This window comes from Salvelinus namaycush, chromosome 25, assembly GCF_016432855.1.
Source record: "Salvelinus namaycush isolate Seneca chromosome 25, SaNama_1.0, whole genome shotgun sequence".
Taxonomy (NCBI): Eukaryota; Metazoa; Chordata; class Actinopteri; order Salmoniformes; family Salmonidae; genus Salvelinus; species Salvelinus namaycush.
In genome coordinates, this window is record NC_052331.1 from 21610160 (window position 1) to 21631957 (window position 21798).

The 21798-nt window shown below is 42.7% G+C and overlaps 1 protein-coding gene across 1 annotated transcript; it reads right to left on the minus strand.

The window, feature by feature from the left end:
- Nucleotides 1–644: 644 nt before the first annotated feature.
- tesk2 (testis associated actin remodelling kinase 2) lies at nt 645–21499 on the minus strand. The gene is made up of 11 exons (XM_038964410.1): nt 21071–21499; nt 18802–19109; nt 13632–13753; nt 11860–11908; nt 8904–9050; nt 8488–8570; nt 4034–4118; nt 3816–3899; nt 3490–3576; nt 3183–3321; nt 645–1963 (listed from the first exon to the last, which is right to left on the minus strand). Exons 2-11 carry the CDS (start codon nt 19024–19026, stop codon nt 1005–1007), a joined length of 1980 nt encoding a protein of 659 aa, XP_038820338.1. The 5' UTR covers nt 19027–19109; nt 21071–21499; the 3' UTR covers nt 645–1004.
- Between the last annotated feature and the right edge of the window lie 299 nt (nt 21500–21798).

The following is a 21798-nucleotide window of genomic DNA, read 5'->3' on the forward strand; positions in this document are numbered from 1 at the left end:
TGCAAGCCGAAGAACACCATCCCCCAACCGTGAAGCACGGGGTGGTAGCATCATGTTGTGGGGTGCTTTGCTGCAGGAGGGCCTGGTGCACTCACAAAATAGATGGCACCATGATGACAGAAAATTGTGGATATATTGAAGCAACATCTCAAGACATCAGCCAGGAAGTTAAAGCTTGGTCGCAAATGGGTCTTCCAAATGGACAATGACCCCAAGCATACTTCCAAAGTTGTGGCAAAATGGCTTACGGACAACAAAGTCAAGGTATTGAAGTGGCCATCACAAAGCCCTGACCTGAATCCTATAGAAAATTTGTGGGCAGAACTGAAAAGGCGTGTGTGAGCAAGGAGGCCTACAAACCTGACTCAGTTACACCAGCTCTGTCAGGAGGAATGGGCCAAAATGTACCCAACTTATTGTGGAAAGCTTGTGGAGGGCTACCCAAAACGTTTGACCCAAGTTAAACAATTTAAAGGCAATGCTGCCAAATACTAATTGAGTGCATGTAAACTTCTGACCCACTGGGAATGTGATGAAAGAAATAAAAGCTGAAATAGATATCTGCTTTTATTCTGACATTTCACATTCTTAAAATAAAGTAGTGATCCTAAGACAGGGAATTTTTACAAGGATTAAATGTCAGGAATTGTGAAAGACTGAGTTTAAATGTATTTGGCTAAGGTGTATGTAAACATCCGACTTCAACTGTACATGTACTCCCATGCATTTCCCTATGGGGCAGAATATAATCACAATAAAACATTAAGGAGTAGGCAGTGATTTAAAACCAGCATACACACAAATAACCTCAAGGAATTAGAAGACCCCTGGTTTAGGGACACCTTTAAGAAAAAAAGACTTTTCAGTATATTAAATAAAAACAAGCTTGAAAAAATAACCTCTATCTGCAAAGCATCGATTACGATGATCTGAGGGTCTCTCTGAGGAGTGTCTCTCTCAACGCGCCTTTTCTCCATGACCTGTTTTAGTCCTAGATGTCACACTTAAGATGGCAGTTCTGTGGAGGCGTGTATGGCCGTACATGGCACCAGTACAATGGGACTCAGATGGCCTCCGTTTGTGGCTGGGCTGAGGGTGACAGTGGAACAGGAGGTCTGTTGCTGCTGCTGCATGCCCTCCTGGTCCTCAGCCTCCATCTCCTCACACATAGACACTACGCCCCTACTGTCCTCCACTGGGCCTCCATTCTGGGCCTGCATGGGGTAGAAGAAGTGTTTGTCCTTGTCCTCCACTGGGCTCCCTTGGCTGCTGGAGCAGTCCATAGCCTCTGCACTGTCACTGGGCATGGGAGAGGGAAACCAGCTCTCATCTACTCTGTTCTCCTCCTCTTTCTTTACAGTTTCTTGACCTCCATGGTATGGCGGGATCTCCATCACAGCATATTTCCTGGCCCAGGCGCTGAACACCTTCTGCCTGACCTCTTGGCCCAGCTGGGCCGGGTCACACTTGTAGACAGTGGCAGAGAGGGTACAAGAGGCTGGGGGGCAGGAGCCATCTGAGAGGGCCAGCTGCGGGGAGGCGGGCAGAGAGCGGCACTGCCTGCCAGTGAACCAGGTCTCCTGCCACATGCCCGGGTGGACGGGGGCTCCAGAGTGGGTTTGGGTCCCAGAGGAAAACACGCTGTCCTGGAGAGAGTGCAAGTCGAACATCAGGGAGAACACTGACTTGCTTGGCACGTCAAAGAACTTGATTTTGCCTCCGCACAGGTCCTCACGGGCATTGAAGGGGTTGATCTTGCGGGCCCCTGGCATGGCCCTGGGGCCCGGGTTGTAGTAAGGGTCATGGACATTGACTTTCCTGCCTGGCTTGCGGGAGAAGATGTCTGACTGGCTGCGGGAGAGCCAGATGTTGCGACGAGGACGCGGCGATTTGGGAGGGATCTTGTCGTCCTGCAGACCCAACGAGTTTAACCTCTTAATCCCCTGGACCTTTTCACCTGGACCTGGAGAGAGAGGGAGAGAGAAGCAACAGTCAAACATCTCTTCCTCACAACACATGGGATTGTTATGAAGTGTAAGTTCCCAATGTAAACACCAGGGGGCAATATAAACCAAGAACAACAGTACAGGCAAGAGAAAAACAAGGCACAGTCAAATTTTTACATTGAAGTAAATTGCATAGGTGGAAACATATGCAAATCATTTATAAGATATAATGTAGAAATACTAAAATGGACTGGGAAGCCGAAGGTAAATAAACAGTGAAGAGGGAGTGACTGGCCGAGGAAGGATAACTAGCTAAACAAAAGCAAAGTCCAGACCCAATACTCCCATGAACCAAATTAGAAATGAAATAGAATCCAACATACTCTGTGTATAAATGGTGGTTCCCACTTAGCAACATTACTGTAGCTTATTCTTTGTTTCACAGAATAGGGTGTTTGAGAAACACTTAAGAGCTTAGAAATGTACGTCATGTGAAATTGTAGTAAGGCAACTTGAACCTGCAAGCAAACACTATCATAACAGTAGAGGAAAGGACTGGGGAAAGTAAATTACTCTTTGGGACAGAGCTGGGAGGGAAAGGACAGCCCTGGCTTGCCACTGGAGCTATTTAGAGTAGGCCTGAGGTACATCCAAAATGGCAGCCTATTCCCTATATAGTGTGAGCCCTGGTCAAAAGTAGTACACTATAAAGGGAATAGGGTGTAATTTGGGAGGCAACCCTAGGGGATACGCAACAGGCAGATTACAATGTGGAGCAGCTACTGGCAGCCTCACTGCTGCTTGGTTTACAGCTTCTTCCTGGTTCCAAGAAACCATTTGTCTGCACTGTGCAGTCTTGACACTGTGCAAGAAACTGGTTGTCAAGTGGTGCAGGACTGCAGGTGAACACATGGCAGTCAGGGGGAGTTGCCGCTATGAAAACCAATAATGTCAGGCGAGGTTTTAATGCCTGTACAATTGCAACACTAGATCACAGACTTGGAGATTCAAAATCATGTGTAATGGACATTGAAGGGAAAGTGGTAACTGAGGGGCATATTTACACTGTTGTAACTGTTTTAGGGAGTTCATCTGGTGGTGATGTTTATGGTTTTGATAATGCTAATGTTATGCTATCCTCATAAAATTCAACTCGAGAATGAATAAAACAGTCCCACTGCCTTGGCATTCAGGCTTCTGAAGGGGCTTTAGATATGAGGTGATTGGAGACATCACCTTTGGGGATGGTCTTCTTGTCATTTTCCCCACTGAGGGGGATCCTCTCTCGTCCAGACTCCTCTGCCTTCAGCCGACACAGGATCTCCTCCAGCCTCTTGACGAGCTCAGGGAATGAGGGCCGCAGCTTGGGGTCCATCTGGAGAGAGGGGATAGAGTAGCCAGGTCAAACAAGATAAGGGGGTACTACTAAATCAGATTCATTCTAATCAGATTATGTTACTAGTTTCTATTCCACACAATCAAATACACATTTTGGAAGCAGTCGTGTGTTTTGGAATAATTAAGAGATTGAGGGCCGACTCACGTTGCAGCAGTTGAAGGCCAGCTGTAGGAAGTCATGAGGACAGTCTCCTACCATGTGCTGGAAGGCATGATAATCCAGGCCAAAGTTCTATCAAGGAGGGAGTAGGGGGAGAGGTCAGACAGGAAATCCATACTTTGGGATGTTATCCATGTTCATCTATTTTTGGCATCTAACCCAACATATTGAAAGAGCTGTGCTCTTCTAAACCACCCCTGGTGCCAACATCATGTCAACTAGACCAGACATGAGTGTAATGAGTGTTAGTCTTATGTAATGTCAGGATGTATCAAGGTGATAGAGGACAGAGGAAACGGAGCAATCCTCACTTCAGTGCGAGGAAGGTAATCGGGGTCAGCCTGTATTCGGGCGATGATCTCACAGAGGACAATACCGTAGGAGAACACATCTGCCTGGAAATGGAAGAAAACAGACACAGACATTTAAGATGAGTTCTTAGCTTGGGTGGGTTGATGTGTAGGAGACAAGTGGTCCAGTTTAGTTCAGGGAGAGGTCAAGGTTTAGAGTTCAGAAGTCAGGGACCTACCTTCTCATTGTAGGGTTCATCTCTCAGCACCTCGGGAGCCATCCAGAAGGGAGAGCCCACCACCGCCAGCTTCTCCCCCTCAACACTGCAGGCACAACACAAGTACAGAAAAGAAAGACGTTAGACTGGAGGTTATGTCTTTTGGGTTAGAGAATAATGCAATTAATTACTTCATTCAATTTGACAATTTTTATCACAACAATTAGCAGACAAACCAAACATTTGATGTTCCTTCTCCATGACTGTTTTGAGGAACAAGTTTATTCATGATCAGGTACAGTGCCTTGCAATTTTCTTTCCAGTCCCCTTTGGAATTCTTCACATTTTATTGTGTTACAAAGCAGGATTAAAATTGATTTAACTGTAATTTATTGACAACAATCCAGACAAAATATTCAGGAACGTCAAAGTGGAAGAAAAAAATATTTTGTTTTTTAAAGAATAAAAATGTAATAACTAAAATATAGTCGTTGCATAAGTATTCAGCTCCATAAGTCCATACATGTTAGAGTCACCTTTGGCAGCAATTATAGCTAAGAGTCTTCTTGGGTAAGTCTCCAAGAGATTTGCACACCTTGATTGTGCAATATTTGCCTATTATTCTTTTCAGAATTCTTCAAGCTCTGTCATGATGTTGGGGATCATGCTTAGCCAGCAATTTTCAAGTCTTGGCTTGCCATAGTATTTCAAGCTGATTTAAGTCAATACTGTTACTTGGCCACTTAGGAACCGTCACTGTCTTCTTGGTAAGCAACTCCAGTGTAGATTTGGTCTTTGGTCGTAAGTTATTGTCCTGCTGAAAGGTGAATTCCTCTCCCAGTCTCTGGTGTAAAGCAGACTGAAGCAGGTTTTCCTCTAGGATGTTTCCAGTGCTTAGCCCTATCCAGTTTCTTTTAATCCTGAAAAACTCCCCGGTATTTTCCGATGTCAAGAATACCCATACCATGATGCAGCAACCACAATGCTTGAAAATAAGGAAGCAGTTACTCAGTGATGTGTTGATTTGCCCCAAACATAGGGCTTTGCATTTAAGCCAGAAAGTGTATTCCTTTGCCATGTGTTTTTGCATTATTACTTTATTGCCTAGTTGCATACAAGATGCAGGTTTTGGAATATTTGTATTCTTTTCACTCTGTCATTATTGTGGAGTCACTACAATGTTGATCCATCCTCAGTTCTCTCTCATCACAGCCAATGAACTCTAGCCATTTTAAAATCATCAAATGGCCTCACATGCTGAGTAGACCGGGCGTGCGCATGCGTCCACGTGCATATTGATTTTGTCCAGCCACAGATGCACGCGATCAGGACGCGCAGGTTGAAATATCAAAATGAACTCTGAACCACCTATATTCATTTGGGGACAGGTCAAAACGCATGAAACATTCATGGCCATTTAGCTAGCTAGCTTGCTGTTGCTAGCTAATTTGTCCAGGGATATAAACATTGGGTTATTATTTTACCTGAAATGCACAAGGTCCTCTACTCCGATAATTAATCCACAGATAAAAGGGTAAACCTAGTTCGTTTCTAGTAATCTCTCCTCCTTCAGTCTTCTTCTTTGGATTTTATATGGCGGTTGGCAACCAACTTTAAGGTGCATTGCCACCTTAATGCAGAAGAGCAGTTTGGATGAAATGATTGAATAACATGTATGTGTAAATATATTTTGCAACGCTCGTGCAAGTAACGCGAGCTGTGTGGTCAGCATGTCATGGTAACATCCCTAAGCAGTTTCATTCCTGTACTGCAGCTCAGAATGATGACTATCTTTGATCTGTCTAGGTGGTTTAATACATAATGCACAGCTTAAAGAGAGTCAATGTCTGATTTGTTATTGTTACCCATCTACCAATCACTGCCCTTCTTTATAAGGATTTTGAAATAATCTGTGTTTGAAATGCAATACTTGACTGAGGGACCTTACAGATGTATGCATGGGGAACAGAGGAAGGGGTAGTCAATTTTTTTTATGTCAACCCCTATTATTTCACACAGAGTTAGTCTAGGATTTCTTGGGGGGTGATTTGTTAAGCCAAATTTTACTCTTAACTAATTTAGGCTTGCCTAAACCAAGGGGCTGAATACTTATAGAAAGGCTATATTGTAGTTGTTTAATTTTGTATTAATAAAATCCTCCACTTTGACAGAGAATTGTGTATATTGTTGAGTTACAATTGACATATAAATACATTTTAATCATCCTACTTTGTAACACAATAAAATGTGAAGAAATCCAAGGGGTCTGAATACTTTTGCAAGGCATATGTAATAAGTCCTAGCCAGAAGAGAGCGGGGCCTTCTTAACCTGCTCTGGTATTATTAGCCTAGCGCTCCAGTTTATTCCTGACCTGAACAGTACTTCATGTTCCTTCCTAATCAAATGGCCCCCTCCTACTGGCACTTGTCCATCCCTTTACCTCCCAGTACCACATTAATTTCGTACAGAGAGATTTAACTGGACTGACTCAAAGGAGCAAATCTGATTTAAAAAAAATATATATATATATATATATATATATATATATATATATAATATACACATAGAAATTGAAGTCGGAAGTTTACATACACTTAGGTTGGAGTCATTAAAACTCGTTTTTCAACCACTCCACAAATGTCTTGTGAACAAACTATAGTTTTGGCAAGTCGGTTAGGATATCTACTTTGTGCATGACAAGTACTTTTTCCAACAATTGTTTACAGACAGATTATTTCACTGTATCACAATTCCACTGGGTCAGAAGATTACATACACTAAATTGACTGTGCCTTTAAACAGCTTGGAAAATTCCAGAAAATTATGTCATGGCTTTAGAAGCTTCTGATAAGCTAATTGACATAATTTGAGTCAATTGGAAGTGTACCTGTGGATGTATTTCAAGGCCTACCTTCAAACTCAGTGCCTCTTTGCTTGATATCATGGGAAAAATCTAAATAAAATCCGCCAGGACCTTGGAGCAATTTCCAAACGCCTGAAGGTACCACGTTCATCTGTACAAACAATAGTACACAAGTATAAACAGCATGGAACCACGCAGCCGTCATACCGCTCAGGAAGGAGAAGCGTTCTGTCTCCTAGAGATGAACGTACTTTGATGCGAAAAGTGCAAATCAATCCCAGAACAACAGCAAAGGACCTTGTAAAGATGCTGGAGGAAACCGGTACAAAAGTATCTATATCCACAGTAAAACGAGTCCTATATCGACATAACCTGAAAGGCCGCTCAGCAAGGAAAAAGCCACTGCTCCAAACCCGCCATAAAAAAGCCAGACTACGGTTTGCAACTGCACATGGGGACAAAGATCGCACTTTTTGGAGAAATGTCCTCTGGTCTGATGAAACAAAAATAGAACTGTTTGCCCATAATGACCATCGTTATGTTTGGAGGAAAACGGGGGATGCTTGCAAGCCGAAGAACACCATCCCAACCGTGAAGCACGGGGGTGGTAGCATCATGTTGTGGGGGTGCTTTGCTGCAGGAGGGACTGGTACGCTTCACAAAATAGATGGCATCATGTGGAAAATTATGTGGATATATTGAAGCAACATCAAGACAGTCAGGAAGTTAAAGCTTGGTTGCAAATGGGTCTTCCAAATGGACAATGACCCCAAGCATGCTTCCAAAGTTGTGGCAAAATGGCTAAAGGACAATAAAGGCAAGGTATTGGAGTGTCCATCACAAAGCCCTGACTTCAGTCCTATAGAACATTTGTGGGCAGGACTGCAAAAGCGTGTGCGAGCAAGGAGGCCTACAAACCTGACTCAGTTGCACCAGCTCTGTTAGGAGGAATGGGCCAAAATTCACCCAGTTTATTGTGGGAAGTTTGTGGAAGGCTACCCGAAACGTTTGACCCAAGTTAAACAGTTTAAAGGCAATGACCCACTGGGAATGTGATGAAAGAAATAAAAGCTGAAATAAATAATTCTCTATTATTCTGACATTTCACATTCTTAAAATAAAGTGGTGATCCTAACTGACCTAAGACAGGGAGTTCTTAATATAATTAAAATGTCAGGAATTGTGAAAAACTGAGTTGAAATGTATTTGGCCAAGGTGTGTGTAAACTCCCGACTTCAACTGTGTGTGTGTGTGATTTACAGTGGGGCAAAAAAGTATTTAGTCAGCCACCAATTGTGCAAGTTCTCCCACTTAAAAAGATGAGAGAGGCCTGTAATTTTCATCATAGGTACACTTCAACTATGACAGACAAAATGAGGGAAAAAAATCCTGAAAATCACATTGTAGGATTTTTAATGAATTTATTTGCAAATTATGGTGGAAAATAAGTATTTGGTCACCTACAAACAAGCAAGATTTCTGGCTCTCACAATACTTTTTTGCCCCACTGTATATATATATATTTTTTTTTTAAACTTTGGGATTCAATTTGAGTCTTGATCATGTCATGATCATGTTTGATAAATAAGTGTTTCCGTGGAAATTACTTACTCTTGGTTGGGAATCTTCTCAGCAAGACCAAAGTCCCCTACCACTGCCGTGTAGCCATTCTCCTCAGACTTGATCAGGCAGTTCTGAGGATAAACAGTGAGTATACATTCCATCATTAGCTTCCATCAAAGCTCAAGAAGCCGATTTAGCCAGATAATCACATCTTACAATAACATATGTACTCTGCAGAAAACCAGTTTCCAACTCCCAAGGTTTGAAGAACAGAAACGGAAGCGTGTGTTGCTGTATATAAAGGCTGACTAGATCGATGATTCTTATCTCGGTTGTAGAAAGGAGACACAGGTGCATCTGAAATTGCAACCTATTCCCTACATAGTGCACTACTTTTCTGGTGCACTATGTAGGGAATAGGTTGCCATTTTGGACGCATACATCCACAGTTAACAGCCACCCACTTTGGAGGTTAGGTCCCGGTGGAAAATGCCTTTGGAGTGCAGGTAGCCCAGGCCATTGGCAATCTCACAGGCCAGCTTGAGCCTGGTAGCCCAGCTCAGAGGCTTGTCGCTGTCCAACAGCTGCTCCAGATTCCCACCGTTGATGTACTGCAGAAAGGTCGAGAGAGAAAGCACAATGCTCCCATTATTAAAATGAGGCTTCAGTACAAAAGTACACATTACGAGTAGGCCTAAATGCACATTATCTCGAATTCAATTCCCATATATAGGCCTACTGTGTGTACCCTATATAAAAAGGTAGAGATAAGGTACTGCACTATAAGTCAAGTCATTGTTACAGCATCCTGTCGGTCATTTGGGGCTACTCTACACACCACTCCATTCCATTCCGAAAGACAGGTCAAAGAACTCAATTGAGTTACTCTGAGCGCTCTAAACATAGCATCAATCTAATGCCAGGCACATTTGGGGACAGTGACAGACACAGACGGGACTGTGTGCAGGGAAAGCAAAGTGAAGTGGGAATCTGCTAGAAAGTAGCTCTCTCTTTTATGTTGTGCATGTCAGCTTTAATCATGACAGGCTTGGCTGTCCCATATACAGAACTACTATGTAACAATTAATTACAGAGAGAAATGAAAGTTGACAAGAGTAACGAAGAGTGTAAGACAGATTGACTGACCTCATTTCTCTGGGCCTCCCCAGTGGTTCTAGACTGTTGTGTTTTCTTGGCAAACTGTCACAATGACTTCATTGATGGCTTAGGAAAGTTAACATTACTCAAAAGTGTCTGTGTTCACACAGCTGGAACTGTAAATATCACAATATATGAACACAGCCTATACCTTTTAATGGGATTAGTGAGCAGAATTGGGTCTGCCCAAAGTGAAGAGGCTACAACGTCACTCACTTTTGACTTGTGCTTCAGTCTACCTTTGTTCAGGTAGAATTTTTGAAGTAGGCCTGCTAATAGGTCAACCTAGACAATATACTGTCCAGGTAGGCCTATAGTTTACCACAGGACATGCATGCGATACCAGTGAAACAAATTGTTGGATATGCATGTCCATGAGTCTAAGCTTAGGCACTAAAAGCCCCCCACGCTGTAAGGCTCTCTACACTACCTCCTCTGTCTTCCCTCCCCCTGCCCTGCAGACCATTCCCAAACCCAGACGCAGGAGAGGATTACCTCAGCTTTACCTTACAAATTCCTCTGTAGCCCCCCTGCATCTGTCGTCTGCATGCCTAATGCTCCACTAGGAGCCTCCCCTAAATGGGTGAAGCCCATACAAATCTTGCTGCCAGTCAGTCAGTGTGGATATGATCCACTCCATGCATGCAGTAGGTTTATAGACGAGACTCTCCAGATTAGAGGAGTGAGCGAAGCAGCGTAAACCAAAGCTAGGCACACAGGGAGACCCAATTTAGGTTATAAGGCCACATCACCTCACCTCACCTCCACCCCAAACCCTGACACTGTCACCCAGAGAAGGGAGTGTGAGGCCATTGACACGTGATCACAGATCAGAGACAGCAGGAGCAGTGGACAATAGGAGAAGAGGGGCAAAACCCAGGAAGTTGAAATGTCTTAACATGATAGAGTAACAAATCTACACGGATGCTATTCTTAGAATTTCTCAACTGATATTATTGACCAGCTGAGGAAACTTTCCTCAAACTAAAGAAAAGCCGGGGGACTATGGGGGGAAAAAAGCTAAGAAAGATGGAAAGAAAATGGGAATTTCATTGTCTCGTGACCACTGCAAACATCTTCAAATAATGTTGTAATCCCCAAGTGGGTCATGGATTACCCAGATTATAATGCTCCTAATCGGTATTTGCCTAATGTGTAGGCTATATCTATCAAGCAGTGGGAAAGCAGTGCAGAGGTTACTGTGCCAACCCAACGGGCCCAAGGAGCTTTATACGGAGGAGTGATCGTATCTAAGCCTGTGGCTGCACAGTAACTTGACTCTTCATTTCCTACCATGGAGGTCTGTCAGGCCCATCGCTAAATTCAGGATCCAGTCAGAGTAAACATCACTGGTAGCTAGCAGCTAGTTCTGATAACACAGCAGTAGCTACAAAACATAACCACATGATGCAGTGTTTTCAGTATTCACAGCCTGTGGCTTTAGGCTGCTGACATCAAAGCCCAAGAGACTGGGGGTGGGGTGAGCAGAACCGATAAACTGCGAGAGCGGCATCAGAGACCTTTCCCTCTCTCCCTCCCTATTCATCTCCATGGATCCACATATTGGATAACTTCCTACTATCGCTCACTTGACACGAGTGCTTGGGTGAATGTGATGTGGCAGACAGTCGTAAAGCTTTTTCCCTAACTAATCAACGCTAATCATTAGCAACAAGAGAGCATGGACACACACACGGGTTAAAAATAAGATGAGCTTGAAAACAAACCTTAGCCCTAATGGAACCCATCCCCTGGCTGCTCATTGAGAACATCAACACACACAGCTTTATTTGTGCACATGTAAACTGTGCCTTCAGGCGAACACAAGGTTCTTTCAATTACAGGTCCCTGTACTGGGTGATGTGTCAATGTTCACCTGAGAAAAACCCCTGGGCACACAGTCAAACACCTTTTCATTATATTCACACTGCTAGGTCACCTTTTAGAGGGTTCTACTTGTCTGAGACTTACTCATGTAATATAACATCAAACTGACTGTCCTGCAACATGACTCAGAGAGGAATATGACAGTATTAGCTACATTAAAAGTAAAACACATCTCGGCCTATACTGATGCTTGAGGACCCATCACGTTTCTAGAATCACATTCCATTATCGAGTGGACAGAAAACTGAATAAGAAAACAGAGTGTCTCAACGTTCCAATCTGAAACGTGACAGCCAGCGACACAGTCAGCCTACACCTGAGATACCCATCTATAGGAGGCTCTAAGACACAAAGGAGAACAGCGGTTCCTCTTACCTCAGTCAGAGCATGGAGCTGGCCTTCTTGAACACACACACCCATGAACCTAGAGGAAGACAAAACAAAGAAAAAAAGATTGGTCATGTTTCCATGTAACTACCACAGTGATACATGTGGTGGAGACATATTTCCTGTTGTGCTTCTCTCACGTTGCCAATTTCTTTTTGAATCTTGATCTATATTGACATGACTAAGCTATGGGGGTCCAGAATAAAACATTTGAGTGGGCCTAATATATATATATATATATATATATATATATATATATATATATATATGTCTGTGTTTACACAGGCAGCCAATTGCGATCTTTTTTAAAAACTAATTTGTCTTTGGACCAATCAGATCAGGTCTGAAAAAGATCTGATGTGATTGGTCAAAAGACCAATTAGTGGGAAAAATATCTGACTTGGGCTGCCTGTGTAAATGCAGCCTCGGTAGTACAAAATGTCAATCTGGCCGAAGGACAACATAGTCCTTTTGAGAGAAAAATTACAATGCTCTTGGTGTGGAAATGGTTAAATATTTCTGCACTGGTGGGCTGCAAGACAAGACCAAACAAGAGGTGCAAACAAGAATGTCATTTTCAGGGGGAAAAACAAGGTTCACTCTCTTGACCTGCATTCAATCTCTTTTTCCTCTCTTTTGAGGTACTGCTTACAAATCTTAACAGGCCGGAGTCACAGTCAAGTCTATTTTTTCTAAATGACACAAATTGCCTGTATCAATATCCTAACACACGGGCCAGGCCGCACAGCGAGTGTTGAAGCCGCTAGAGTTATGACCCAATAAACGTGAGACTTTGTGGGTCCTCGAAGGGTTCCTCAGACAAAGACCCCCCTCATGCTCGTCTGCCCACCCCCACAGAACTAGCTGCAACAAAGCTGTGATTGTAACACAGCACATACAGGCCCTCTCTCTTTCCCACCCACCACCTACAGCAGAATGTGAGCTCTGTAGAATATCATCCAGTACAGAGACACATCGGGTGTTGAGAATGGCAGAAATCACGGAGAAACTTGAACAACCTCAAGGATCATGCAAAGCCTCGGTCAGCCTAATCCATGAGGTTATTACATTCACAGATTAGAAATAGTTCAATATTATTGTCCATGACAACATAGTCATACAATTATGTATCCAAAACAATATGTCCCATCATGATGGGTTTGGTCAAATATTGATGCCCATTTTGCAGGCTCACAACGCTATACGAAAATAAAACAGCCTTGGTGAGAAGTGAAAAAGGAAAGGGCGTGCATGTCAATGAAATCCAAACTCAGGATGTCGTTCTAGAAAATCCATTGTTAATAGGTTTCTGATCTGCTTTCTGCGGAATCAGGGAGATCAAGGTCCCCCAACTGATTCCATTACAAAGGCGAATGTCATTTTGACAAAAAGCTACAGATCCAAGTCTCTTAAAGGATGAAGTGTTAAAAAAATGACTGATATTTAGTCACATTCTAAAAAAAAATATTATTATTTTTTTAAGACAGATTAGGCTAGAAGTCCATAAGAAAATAAGCCTATTTATGAATACGGCACCATAACTCAACTTTACTAGCCCTGTATTTTACCCAATTTTTTATATCCCCTTGAGATATAATTAATTCAACACCATTGCACAATATTGCAGAAGGAATTTTATGTTTCTTCAATGGACAGATCGCTATACAAACTATACAAAATATTGATGATGGTGGTGCGCCGAAGAAAAATTATGCCGGATATAGTTAGTGGTAGACATCATTTTGTTTCCTGGAACTCACCGGAGGATATTGGGATGGGACAGTCTGTTCATCAGTTGGACTTCTCTCAGCATGTTGGCTCGATTACTGCTCAGTTTGTTCATCTTCAGAGCCATCACCTGGCCCGACACTCTGTGGCGCACCTGCAACAAACACAACAATCCGGTCATTTAGGCGATATCTAGGAAGTTACACTGAAAATGAACACTTCTCTCTATAACCATACAGCTCCCTTATCAATATTCCCTTCTAATGAGAACACTATTCTCAAAACATGATCAATATTCCAAGATCATGGAGCATGGCTTGCTCTACCCTTGCTCTAACCTTTCATTCCAAATCCAGAAACCATAGCAATAGGGAGTCAGCAGGCCTATTTCTACTGTGAACTAGGTCAGTTACTGGACTTCCTTGCAGCATTATCTCTGATGTGATCAAAGATAAGTGGCTGACTGTCATCCACAGTTGTGCACTAGAAAGAACAGTGAACCGAGGCTAAGGAAATGTAGGCTATGCTTTGGTAGAGAATACATAGCCGAACACCTACAACAATACAGAACTCTCTGTATATCCCTAAGCTTAAGTCGGATTGATATGCTTTCTCAGAGGGCCATAACCACAGGAAGTTATGCATTAGGGTGAGAAAATGGTGAGCTTGATCTGCTACTGCTCACTTCCTCCAGCTGAAATATTAAGACATTGAAACCAACAGTCACTAAGAATATACTAAATCGCTCCACTCAGGTCAAAGTCTGCAGGTACAATAATAGATGCACAGTATATAACCATTTATATGCATTGTATGTTATATTTTTCATAATCACTACAACCCCTTTCCTACAGATATGAGTGGTTGATATACACTGTTGGAGAGAGGAGATAAAAGGAAGTTTGAGGTACAGAAAAAGGAAGCAGACCGATCTAGGCCTTATTTATATAGCATTTGGATGAGTCTCTCCAGTGACTAATGCTTCTTCAGCCACTCTTGAAGTTCAAGTACAAAGGAGGAGCTAGTCTTCCTCTTCCCTGGAGTAAAGGAGCAGGCAGCAGATGGCCTCCTCTAGACCCCCCCACTCACACTCTTTCCCCAACAGGAGAGAAAAGAGAACAGTCTGGCTCAAACAAAGACCCATAGGCTGCTCCAGCAATGTAGATCTATTGTCCCCTTGCTTAGACAGATATGGAAACCTCATTACACAGTAAATATTTGGGTCCATTAAGCACTTACAGATGCAAGTATTCTATGTCGTCAGTGAGATGACAAATCAAACTGACAAGCAACGAGGGTAAATATCGTTGCACTCATAAAGCCGAAGTCATCACATGAGCCAGAACCATAGTTCCTGTCTGCATTGTATCTCGAGTGGAAAAGACTGGAAACAGCTAGTGATGCACGATATATCGGAATCGGCCGATATTAGCTAAAAATGCCAACATTGGTATCGGCCCGATGTCTAGTTTCACACCCCGATGTGCAAAACCGATGTCAAAGCTGACGTGCATACCTATATAACGTAGGTACATGACGTAATGACGCCATTACGGGGGCGGCAGGGTAGCTTAGTGGTTAGAGCGTTGGACTAGTAACCGAAAGGTTGCAAGTTCAAATCCCCCAGCTGACAAGGTACAAATCTGTCGTTCTGCCCCTGAACAGGCAGTTAACCCACTGTTCCTAGGCCGTCATTGAAAATAAGAATTTGTTCTTAACTGACTTGCCTAGTTAAAAAAATGTAATGTAAAATTTTGCGCAACACAGCATTCCTAACCTAGCCCACAATGTCCGTTGTGTGGATCGAGCAGTCAACAAGTCAAGCAGTCATTTGAAAGAGTAAGAACATTTCAGCAAGACAACTCAAAGGCGAAATCCATTAATGCCAAGATAATGGAATTCATTGCCCTTGACAATCAACCGTTCTCTGTCGTGGGCTATGTTGGCTTTCAAGACTGGTCGAGCACCGGTACACACTACCAAGTGCGCTACTTTTCAGATGTTGCCCTACCGGAGTTACACAGTAATAGCGTCACTGCTATTAGCTTCACTCCACATTTGGACCAGCGATATCAGCCCCATGAGCATGCTGAGTCTGACAGCAGTGGGTCGTCGAGGATTTCGTACTGGGGAAAGTCGTATTGTATGCTCATGAATGTGCTGGTTGTCATACCGCTGCTGCCATTTCAATGCCATTTGAGAACATGTTTGATACTTGGAAACATGAACACACTAGCTAGCTCCATTCGAACAACTGACTCGAGAAATAAGCTCATCAACTGTGCCTGCAGCAGACGTGATACCCTCGGTCACGGCACTGAAATGCCTGCTCAACAAAACTGCCGACACAGGCTGTGAACAAGCGAGTCGGTGGCATTCTCTCTTTACTGTGTCGCCGCCATGCTCGATGCTATGTACAAGGACCGCTACGTCGATGCAGACAAGAAACAGGGTTTACATGAAATGTTACATACACAGCTGGACAAGATGGAAACGGACACAGTGACAGTGCGCACTGAGGAAGAGAGGCCATGGACAGACAGAGCTGAAACTTCACTGCTTGACATGTATGATGAAATCCTGGTTGAGAATGAAACGACTGAACAAATTAACAACAAAACAGCACAGCAAGTAAGTGAAAGAAATAGGTTTTGATTATGTTTTACTGTTAATACGTAAATGCCAACAAAATAAATTTGTCAGTGTGGTGTGTGTGTGTAACCTTTATTTGACTAGGCAAGTCAGTTAAGAACAAATTCTTATTTACAATGATGGCCTACCCCGGACGACGCTGGGCCAATTGTTCACCGCCCTATGGGACTCCCAATCACGGCCAGATGTGATACAGCCTGGATTCGAACCAGGGACTGTAGTGACACCTCTTGCACTGAGATGCAGTGCCTTAGACCGCTGTGTCCATGTGTGTGTTTTAACTATTTAACTGTACTAGAATGCTTAAAAGGCCGGTAAAATGTTAAATATCGGTATCATTTTTTTTTGGCAAGGAAAATATCAGATATCGGTATCGGCCAAAAACGTAATATCGGTGCATCACTAGAAACAGCTGATGCTATAACATTATAATGGCCCCAAGGATCAAACAACAGCGTTTATAACATGGGTGAGCGTTCAGGTGAATGGAGGAAGAAATGTATTTAGCATATGTTCAACAAGAGGAATACATGTAGGGCAGCAGGCCATAATCATGTTGAAGTTGGATGGGCATTCCCTCCCTAAAATACATGGTGTAATTACTTCCCCTCAGACAGCCTGGGGCAGGAGCCTACACGCTGCCCTCCCCCCCACCAAGTCAGTGATCGGTACTGTGTGAGTGGTGTGCATTAACCCTTTGAATTCAATGAGCAGTGAAGGAGCGGTCCGGTCCCAAGGCAGACTGCTGTGACCATGCTCGGAGGCAGGCATTAGCCTACACTGTGCCGCATGGCTCCAGACCTAGCAACACCTTCACTTCTTTCAATTTAACTGAGGTTATCATTTACTATTAGATATGTAAACTGCTCAGCATTCTATTTCTGTTCCATCTGCATGTATGACTAAGATGCAAGACATGGGACATGGGTGGGTGCTGACATTATTGTGGTACTTGTGCAATCAAAAATAGAATACTCAGACTGACTTCAGTAGGTAGGGCTGAATTCTATAGTCTACACCTAATTGCATTGAAAATAAAAATGCAAATAGGCTTAACTTCCAAGAGCGCTGAGGGTGGAGGAAATGAAAACGGGAGTTACAACAAAAGTGAATGTAGGCAGTTTACTGATGTTTTGAGGTTAGGTTAAGGACTTGACCTATCAGATGTCAACAGCCATCTCTGTGCGAGTACCAACTCTGTCAGGTTGAGTTAGTGTAATTTACGATACAGCACTTACCCGAGAGCCATTGTAGCCCAACTACCAGTCCCATCACTAAACCTCTTCAGAGGGAGCTCTCCGAGTCGTAACCACACCGACATGGAAATATATAAGGGCTTTTCGCACGTCCCAAATCAGTCCATTGTGAGAGAACCGATCAATGTAATAGGGAGAGGCCACATGAGTATCTGCATGCTCTAAGGGCATGTCTGACCTCAATGGGGGCTGGTCCATAACCTAACATCTCTGGGTGGTTTGGAGGAAGGTGCAGGGTTTTCCTATTCTGCACAGAAGTCAATGTATTAGCTAACTGCATTGCGGACCACTAACATGTTTAATTATAGAATGAGGGCTGAACTCAGTGTATGAGATCATAGGTTTCTAAGTAATCCGGTGTGTGTCCAAATGACACACCATTGCTTTACAGTAGGGATGGGCAACATTGCGGGGGGTGGGGCCACAAAAAAAATCTGAACTTATCATGAGGAGCTACAATGGCTCACGGGACTGTGTACCCACATCCATACCCACACATGCAGTCAGAGCCAGCCCTAGCCTTTTGGGGGCCCTAAGGGAAATGTTGTTGCAAGGTTTTAGAGTTGATTTCCTGCAATTCTACAAAAATTTCCAATGGGGCAGAGAGAAATGTTTGCAGTTCTTAATATGATATCTGAGAGAGAGTGACTAACAAAATCAATTTGCCCCCCCGGGCAATAATTCAACCGTTTTTATGACTACAAGTTTAGATGGCTGGATAGACTAATTTACCAATCGATTTTTTGTTGTTGTTGCCGACATGGGTTAAGTGACTGAGAAAAACTACTGATGCACAACCAAATCTCAAAATGTCAGCCCAATATTTTTCCACTAATTCATCTTTTGACCAAACACATCAGATCTTTTGACCAATCATGGTCAAAAGGCCAATAAGTTAAAAAAATATATAAAAATGTGTCTGCCTGTAGAAACGCAGCCTACGTACTGTTTGACATTATTTTTTAGGTACAGGATGCAATTTAGGACATATAGGTCTCACAGGGTTAAGCTTAGATTAATTTAATGTAGGGATGCATATAATCTGAGATTTGTTTTGGTACAAAATCTCTTTCTCTGAGCAATTGTATTCATATAAAATAATTTCATTTTTTTTTAGCATACAAGATAGCTTGGTATTTGTGTTCTTTATTTTATAGTCTGTTTTTATCATCTTTATCAAAGGTACCAATCATTTGGGGTGACTGTGTTGATATGAATTAATTAGCTGTCCTCAGACAACAACACCTACCAGCCATAAACCTCTTGCCTTTCAGGTCAAGCATAACAAACTCACCCTGTAGACCTCTGAGAAGAAGCCAGAGCCGATCCACTCGCAAATGAAGTCATCAAGGCGCGTCAGGCAGGAGAAGGCACTGATCAGGGCACGGTAGGATGAGGGGCACACTCTTCCCAGCTGAGACGGGGCCCATTCCCCTCCTCCACCATCCAGGTCATTGAGCCGGTCAGGCCTCATGGAGGGGAAGCCGGCGATGGAGTTGCGCTTGTTCCGATCCATCATTGCCTCTTCACTGTGAACTCTGTGGGGGACTCCTCGATGAAAGTTTCACATTTTCGACAACTCCTTTGCAACTCTTTACAGCCCTAAGGGGAAAGAAAAACAAAAATCCTATCACAGCAGGCAGACTGAGAAAATGGTGTGTTTGGGTGGTTTACAGGCTGCAGAAGACCAGCCAGAAAACACAAAAAGATGACAATTTTCAGCTGTTATCCGTAGCATCTGTATGGGAAAAATGGTGATGTATGTACCCCTGAAGTATTGTAACTCATAAGCGTGTGTGGTGTGATCTTATACGCATGTCGTTCATTTAAGATGGAATACGTCGTGTTGCCATGAGGGGGATAATGAGCCTAATCTATTTATCACATTCCTCTGACATTTGCTACATTTTTCCCCCAACAAGACAAAAAATAATGACAAAAGCATTACTTTAGATAAGGTCAATCTTCTTAGACACACACGGCAGGGCTCCAACCCCACCTCTCTCAACAAGTACACAAATAATGGCTCTAATAGGGATTGATTGTCCAATTATATGAGATTAAGCCAAGATAAAGCTAAAGTCCAAGACTGGGATCCAAAACAAACCAGGGAGCCATGAACAGGAACAAAAGGAGACATAAGAACCCCATAGTAATGATCATAGGAAGCAGCCCTTTGATTTAAATTATTCAGGACCCCTGATTTTCCCAGCATGCACAGGTCTACTGAGTTTACTCAAAGGGCTGGTTGTACTCCCCTTTTCTTGAGTTAGAGACTTCATTAGAGAGGATCTATTAAACTCTGGGAAAATAATTATATTTATTTTTAATTCAGCCTCCTGCGAGATTCCCATCCCCCATCCAATCCCAAACAACTGAAATCAAATCGTCCAAAGTTACTGGACTGGTTCAGGGATCTTTTTGCTGCTTGAGCCGTATCCTTAAAAGGATGTTATCCTCCTCTACTACTAAAAGCATCTTTGCCATTTAGCATTTGTATGACAATGATCAAACACCCACTGCCAAGAATGAGTAAAATAGCCACTTGAAACAGTCAGCTTTTCAGAAGCAGAATGAATGTAGAACATATGAGGTAGTTCTTCCATTTCAATTGCTGCTAGGCCTTGTCTGGGTAAAAAAGAAGATGCATTTCCCTTCATTCAAAGCAGAAACAACGTATGTAATTTCAACCCTCCCACATTGTGGCTACTGTATACAGGCAAAGAGGGATTTCTCCAGTCTAAACACTAACTTCCCTCCCTAGCATCTCAGCAGTAGCTACACGTCATAACTGGTGAATAACAATAAGGCCAGTGTGGACATAATGCATGCTTCCAAAGTGATACATCTAAGACTCAACTATAAGGAACTCCGCAAGGAAAAGTGGAGGAATTTTAACAGAGGAATTGGTACAGAGGGCTGGGCCACTAATAAAAAAAAAAAACATACGGGACATCCCTGTGGTCCCCTGAGGCAATGTTTTTTTTTAACCCTATACAGCTGTGTAAATGGGCTACAATAAAAGGTGTATATTGTAAATCATCCTAACAGGAGGGTCAACTGGTTATGAGGAAGTGCAAGATTGATAATCCCCATGAAAAAAGGGATGAGTGGATGAGGGTAGAAAACATAAAGCATTATGTATATGCCTATAAATGAAAATCTTGTTAGGTTTCTGTTGTGAAATAGATAGTCAACGAATTGCATTCACCACATGAGTTATTCTTAGTTTCACTATCTGAGCCCTATCTGTTGTAAATGGTGTGTATTAGGGACGGCAACAGCATACCTGACATTCCTGAGATTTTAAATAATGACCCAGCCTTGTTCATAGATGAGGGCCCAATTTCTCCTGATCTGGAATCATCAACCTATAACCTAGCAACTAAGATATCTTGAGCTTGGATACAATATGCTGACCAAATGATTGTCTAGTTAGTTACTAAATGGTCACATTACTGTTAGTTAATTTGAATGGCTGGCTTCGTTAACTAACGAGCTTGCTAAATTAGCTAGCAAACTCGCAGGCTGGCAGCAGTGGCAGAGTTATCAAGAGTTCTTACCTTGCCGTGTGTCATTAAAATGATGAGATGATGGACTCTTCAACAACTTGATGAAACAGGCCAAACTTAGTTCCATCTCATTGCAATAATAGCTTGCAGGCTATTTGATATACTCACCATGCACGAGCTAGTAGAGTAACGTTATCTAGCCGGCTAACTTTATTGTGGTTAGTTGGCTAGCTCGCTGGTATAGCTAGATAACGTTAGCTAGTTTAGTTTGTCAACAGTCCAAGACAAGATGCTAGCTAAAAAACTAGAAGTTATGCAGCCAACGCCGAAGTAACTCTAGCTAACTACACGAAGTATAGTTGACCTTAAACCGTAAACTCACAGTCCCCCTTATGTGGTATTTTGTTTTCTCATTAGTAAGACACAATTGCCGTCTGCCGTGGTTAGATATTTCAATATTTTGACAGCTCTGCTGCGCAGTGTTGGTTGGCTCCTGCAACACTCCCACTGAACTGCCCTCCTCCGCCTTTTTACGTCCAGATTGACAGCTGAAGCTTCCATTCACGGACGAGCCAGCGACACTGTTTTACTTTAATGGGGTGGTGTGTAATGTACAGTATTTTATTATCTACTGTGTTAGCTCGAATATTGATATTAGTGTGAAAGTATATAATCATTTTACCAGCTGTGAATACTAATTTACCTCTACTATGCATTGACTCTAGTCTACAGTTATTTCACATGTCACTCTACTACAACACTAATCACTTAATTTGAAA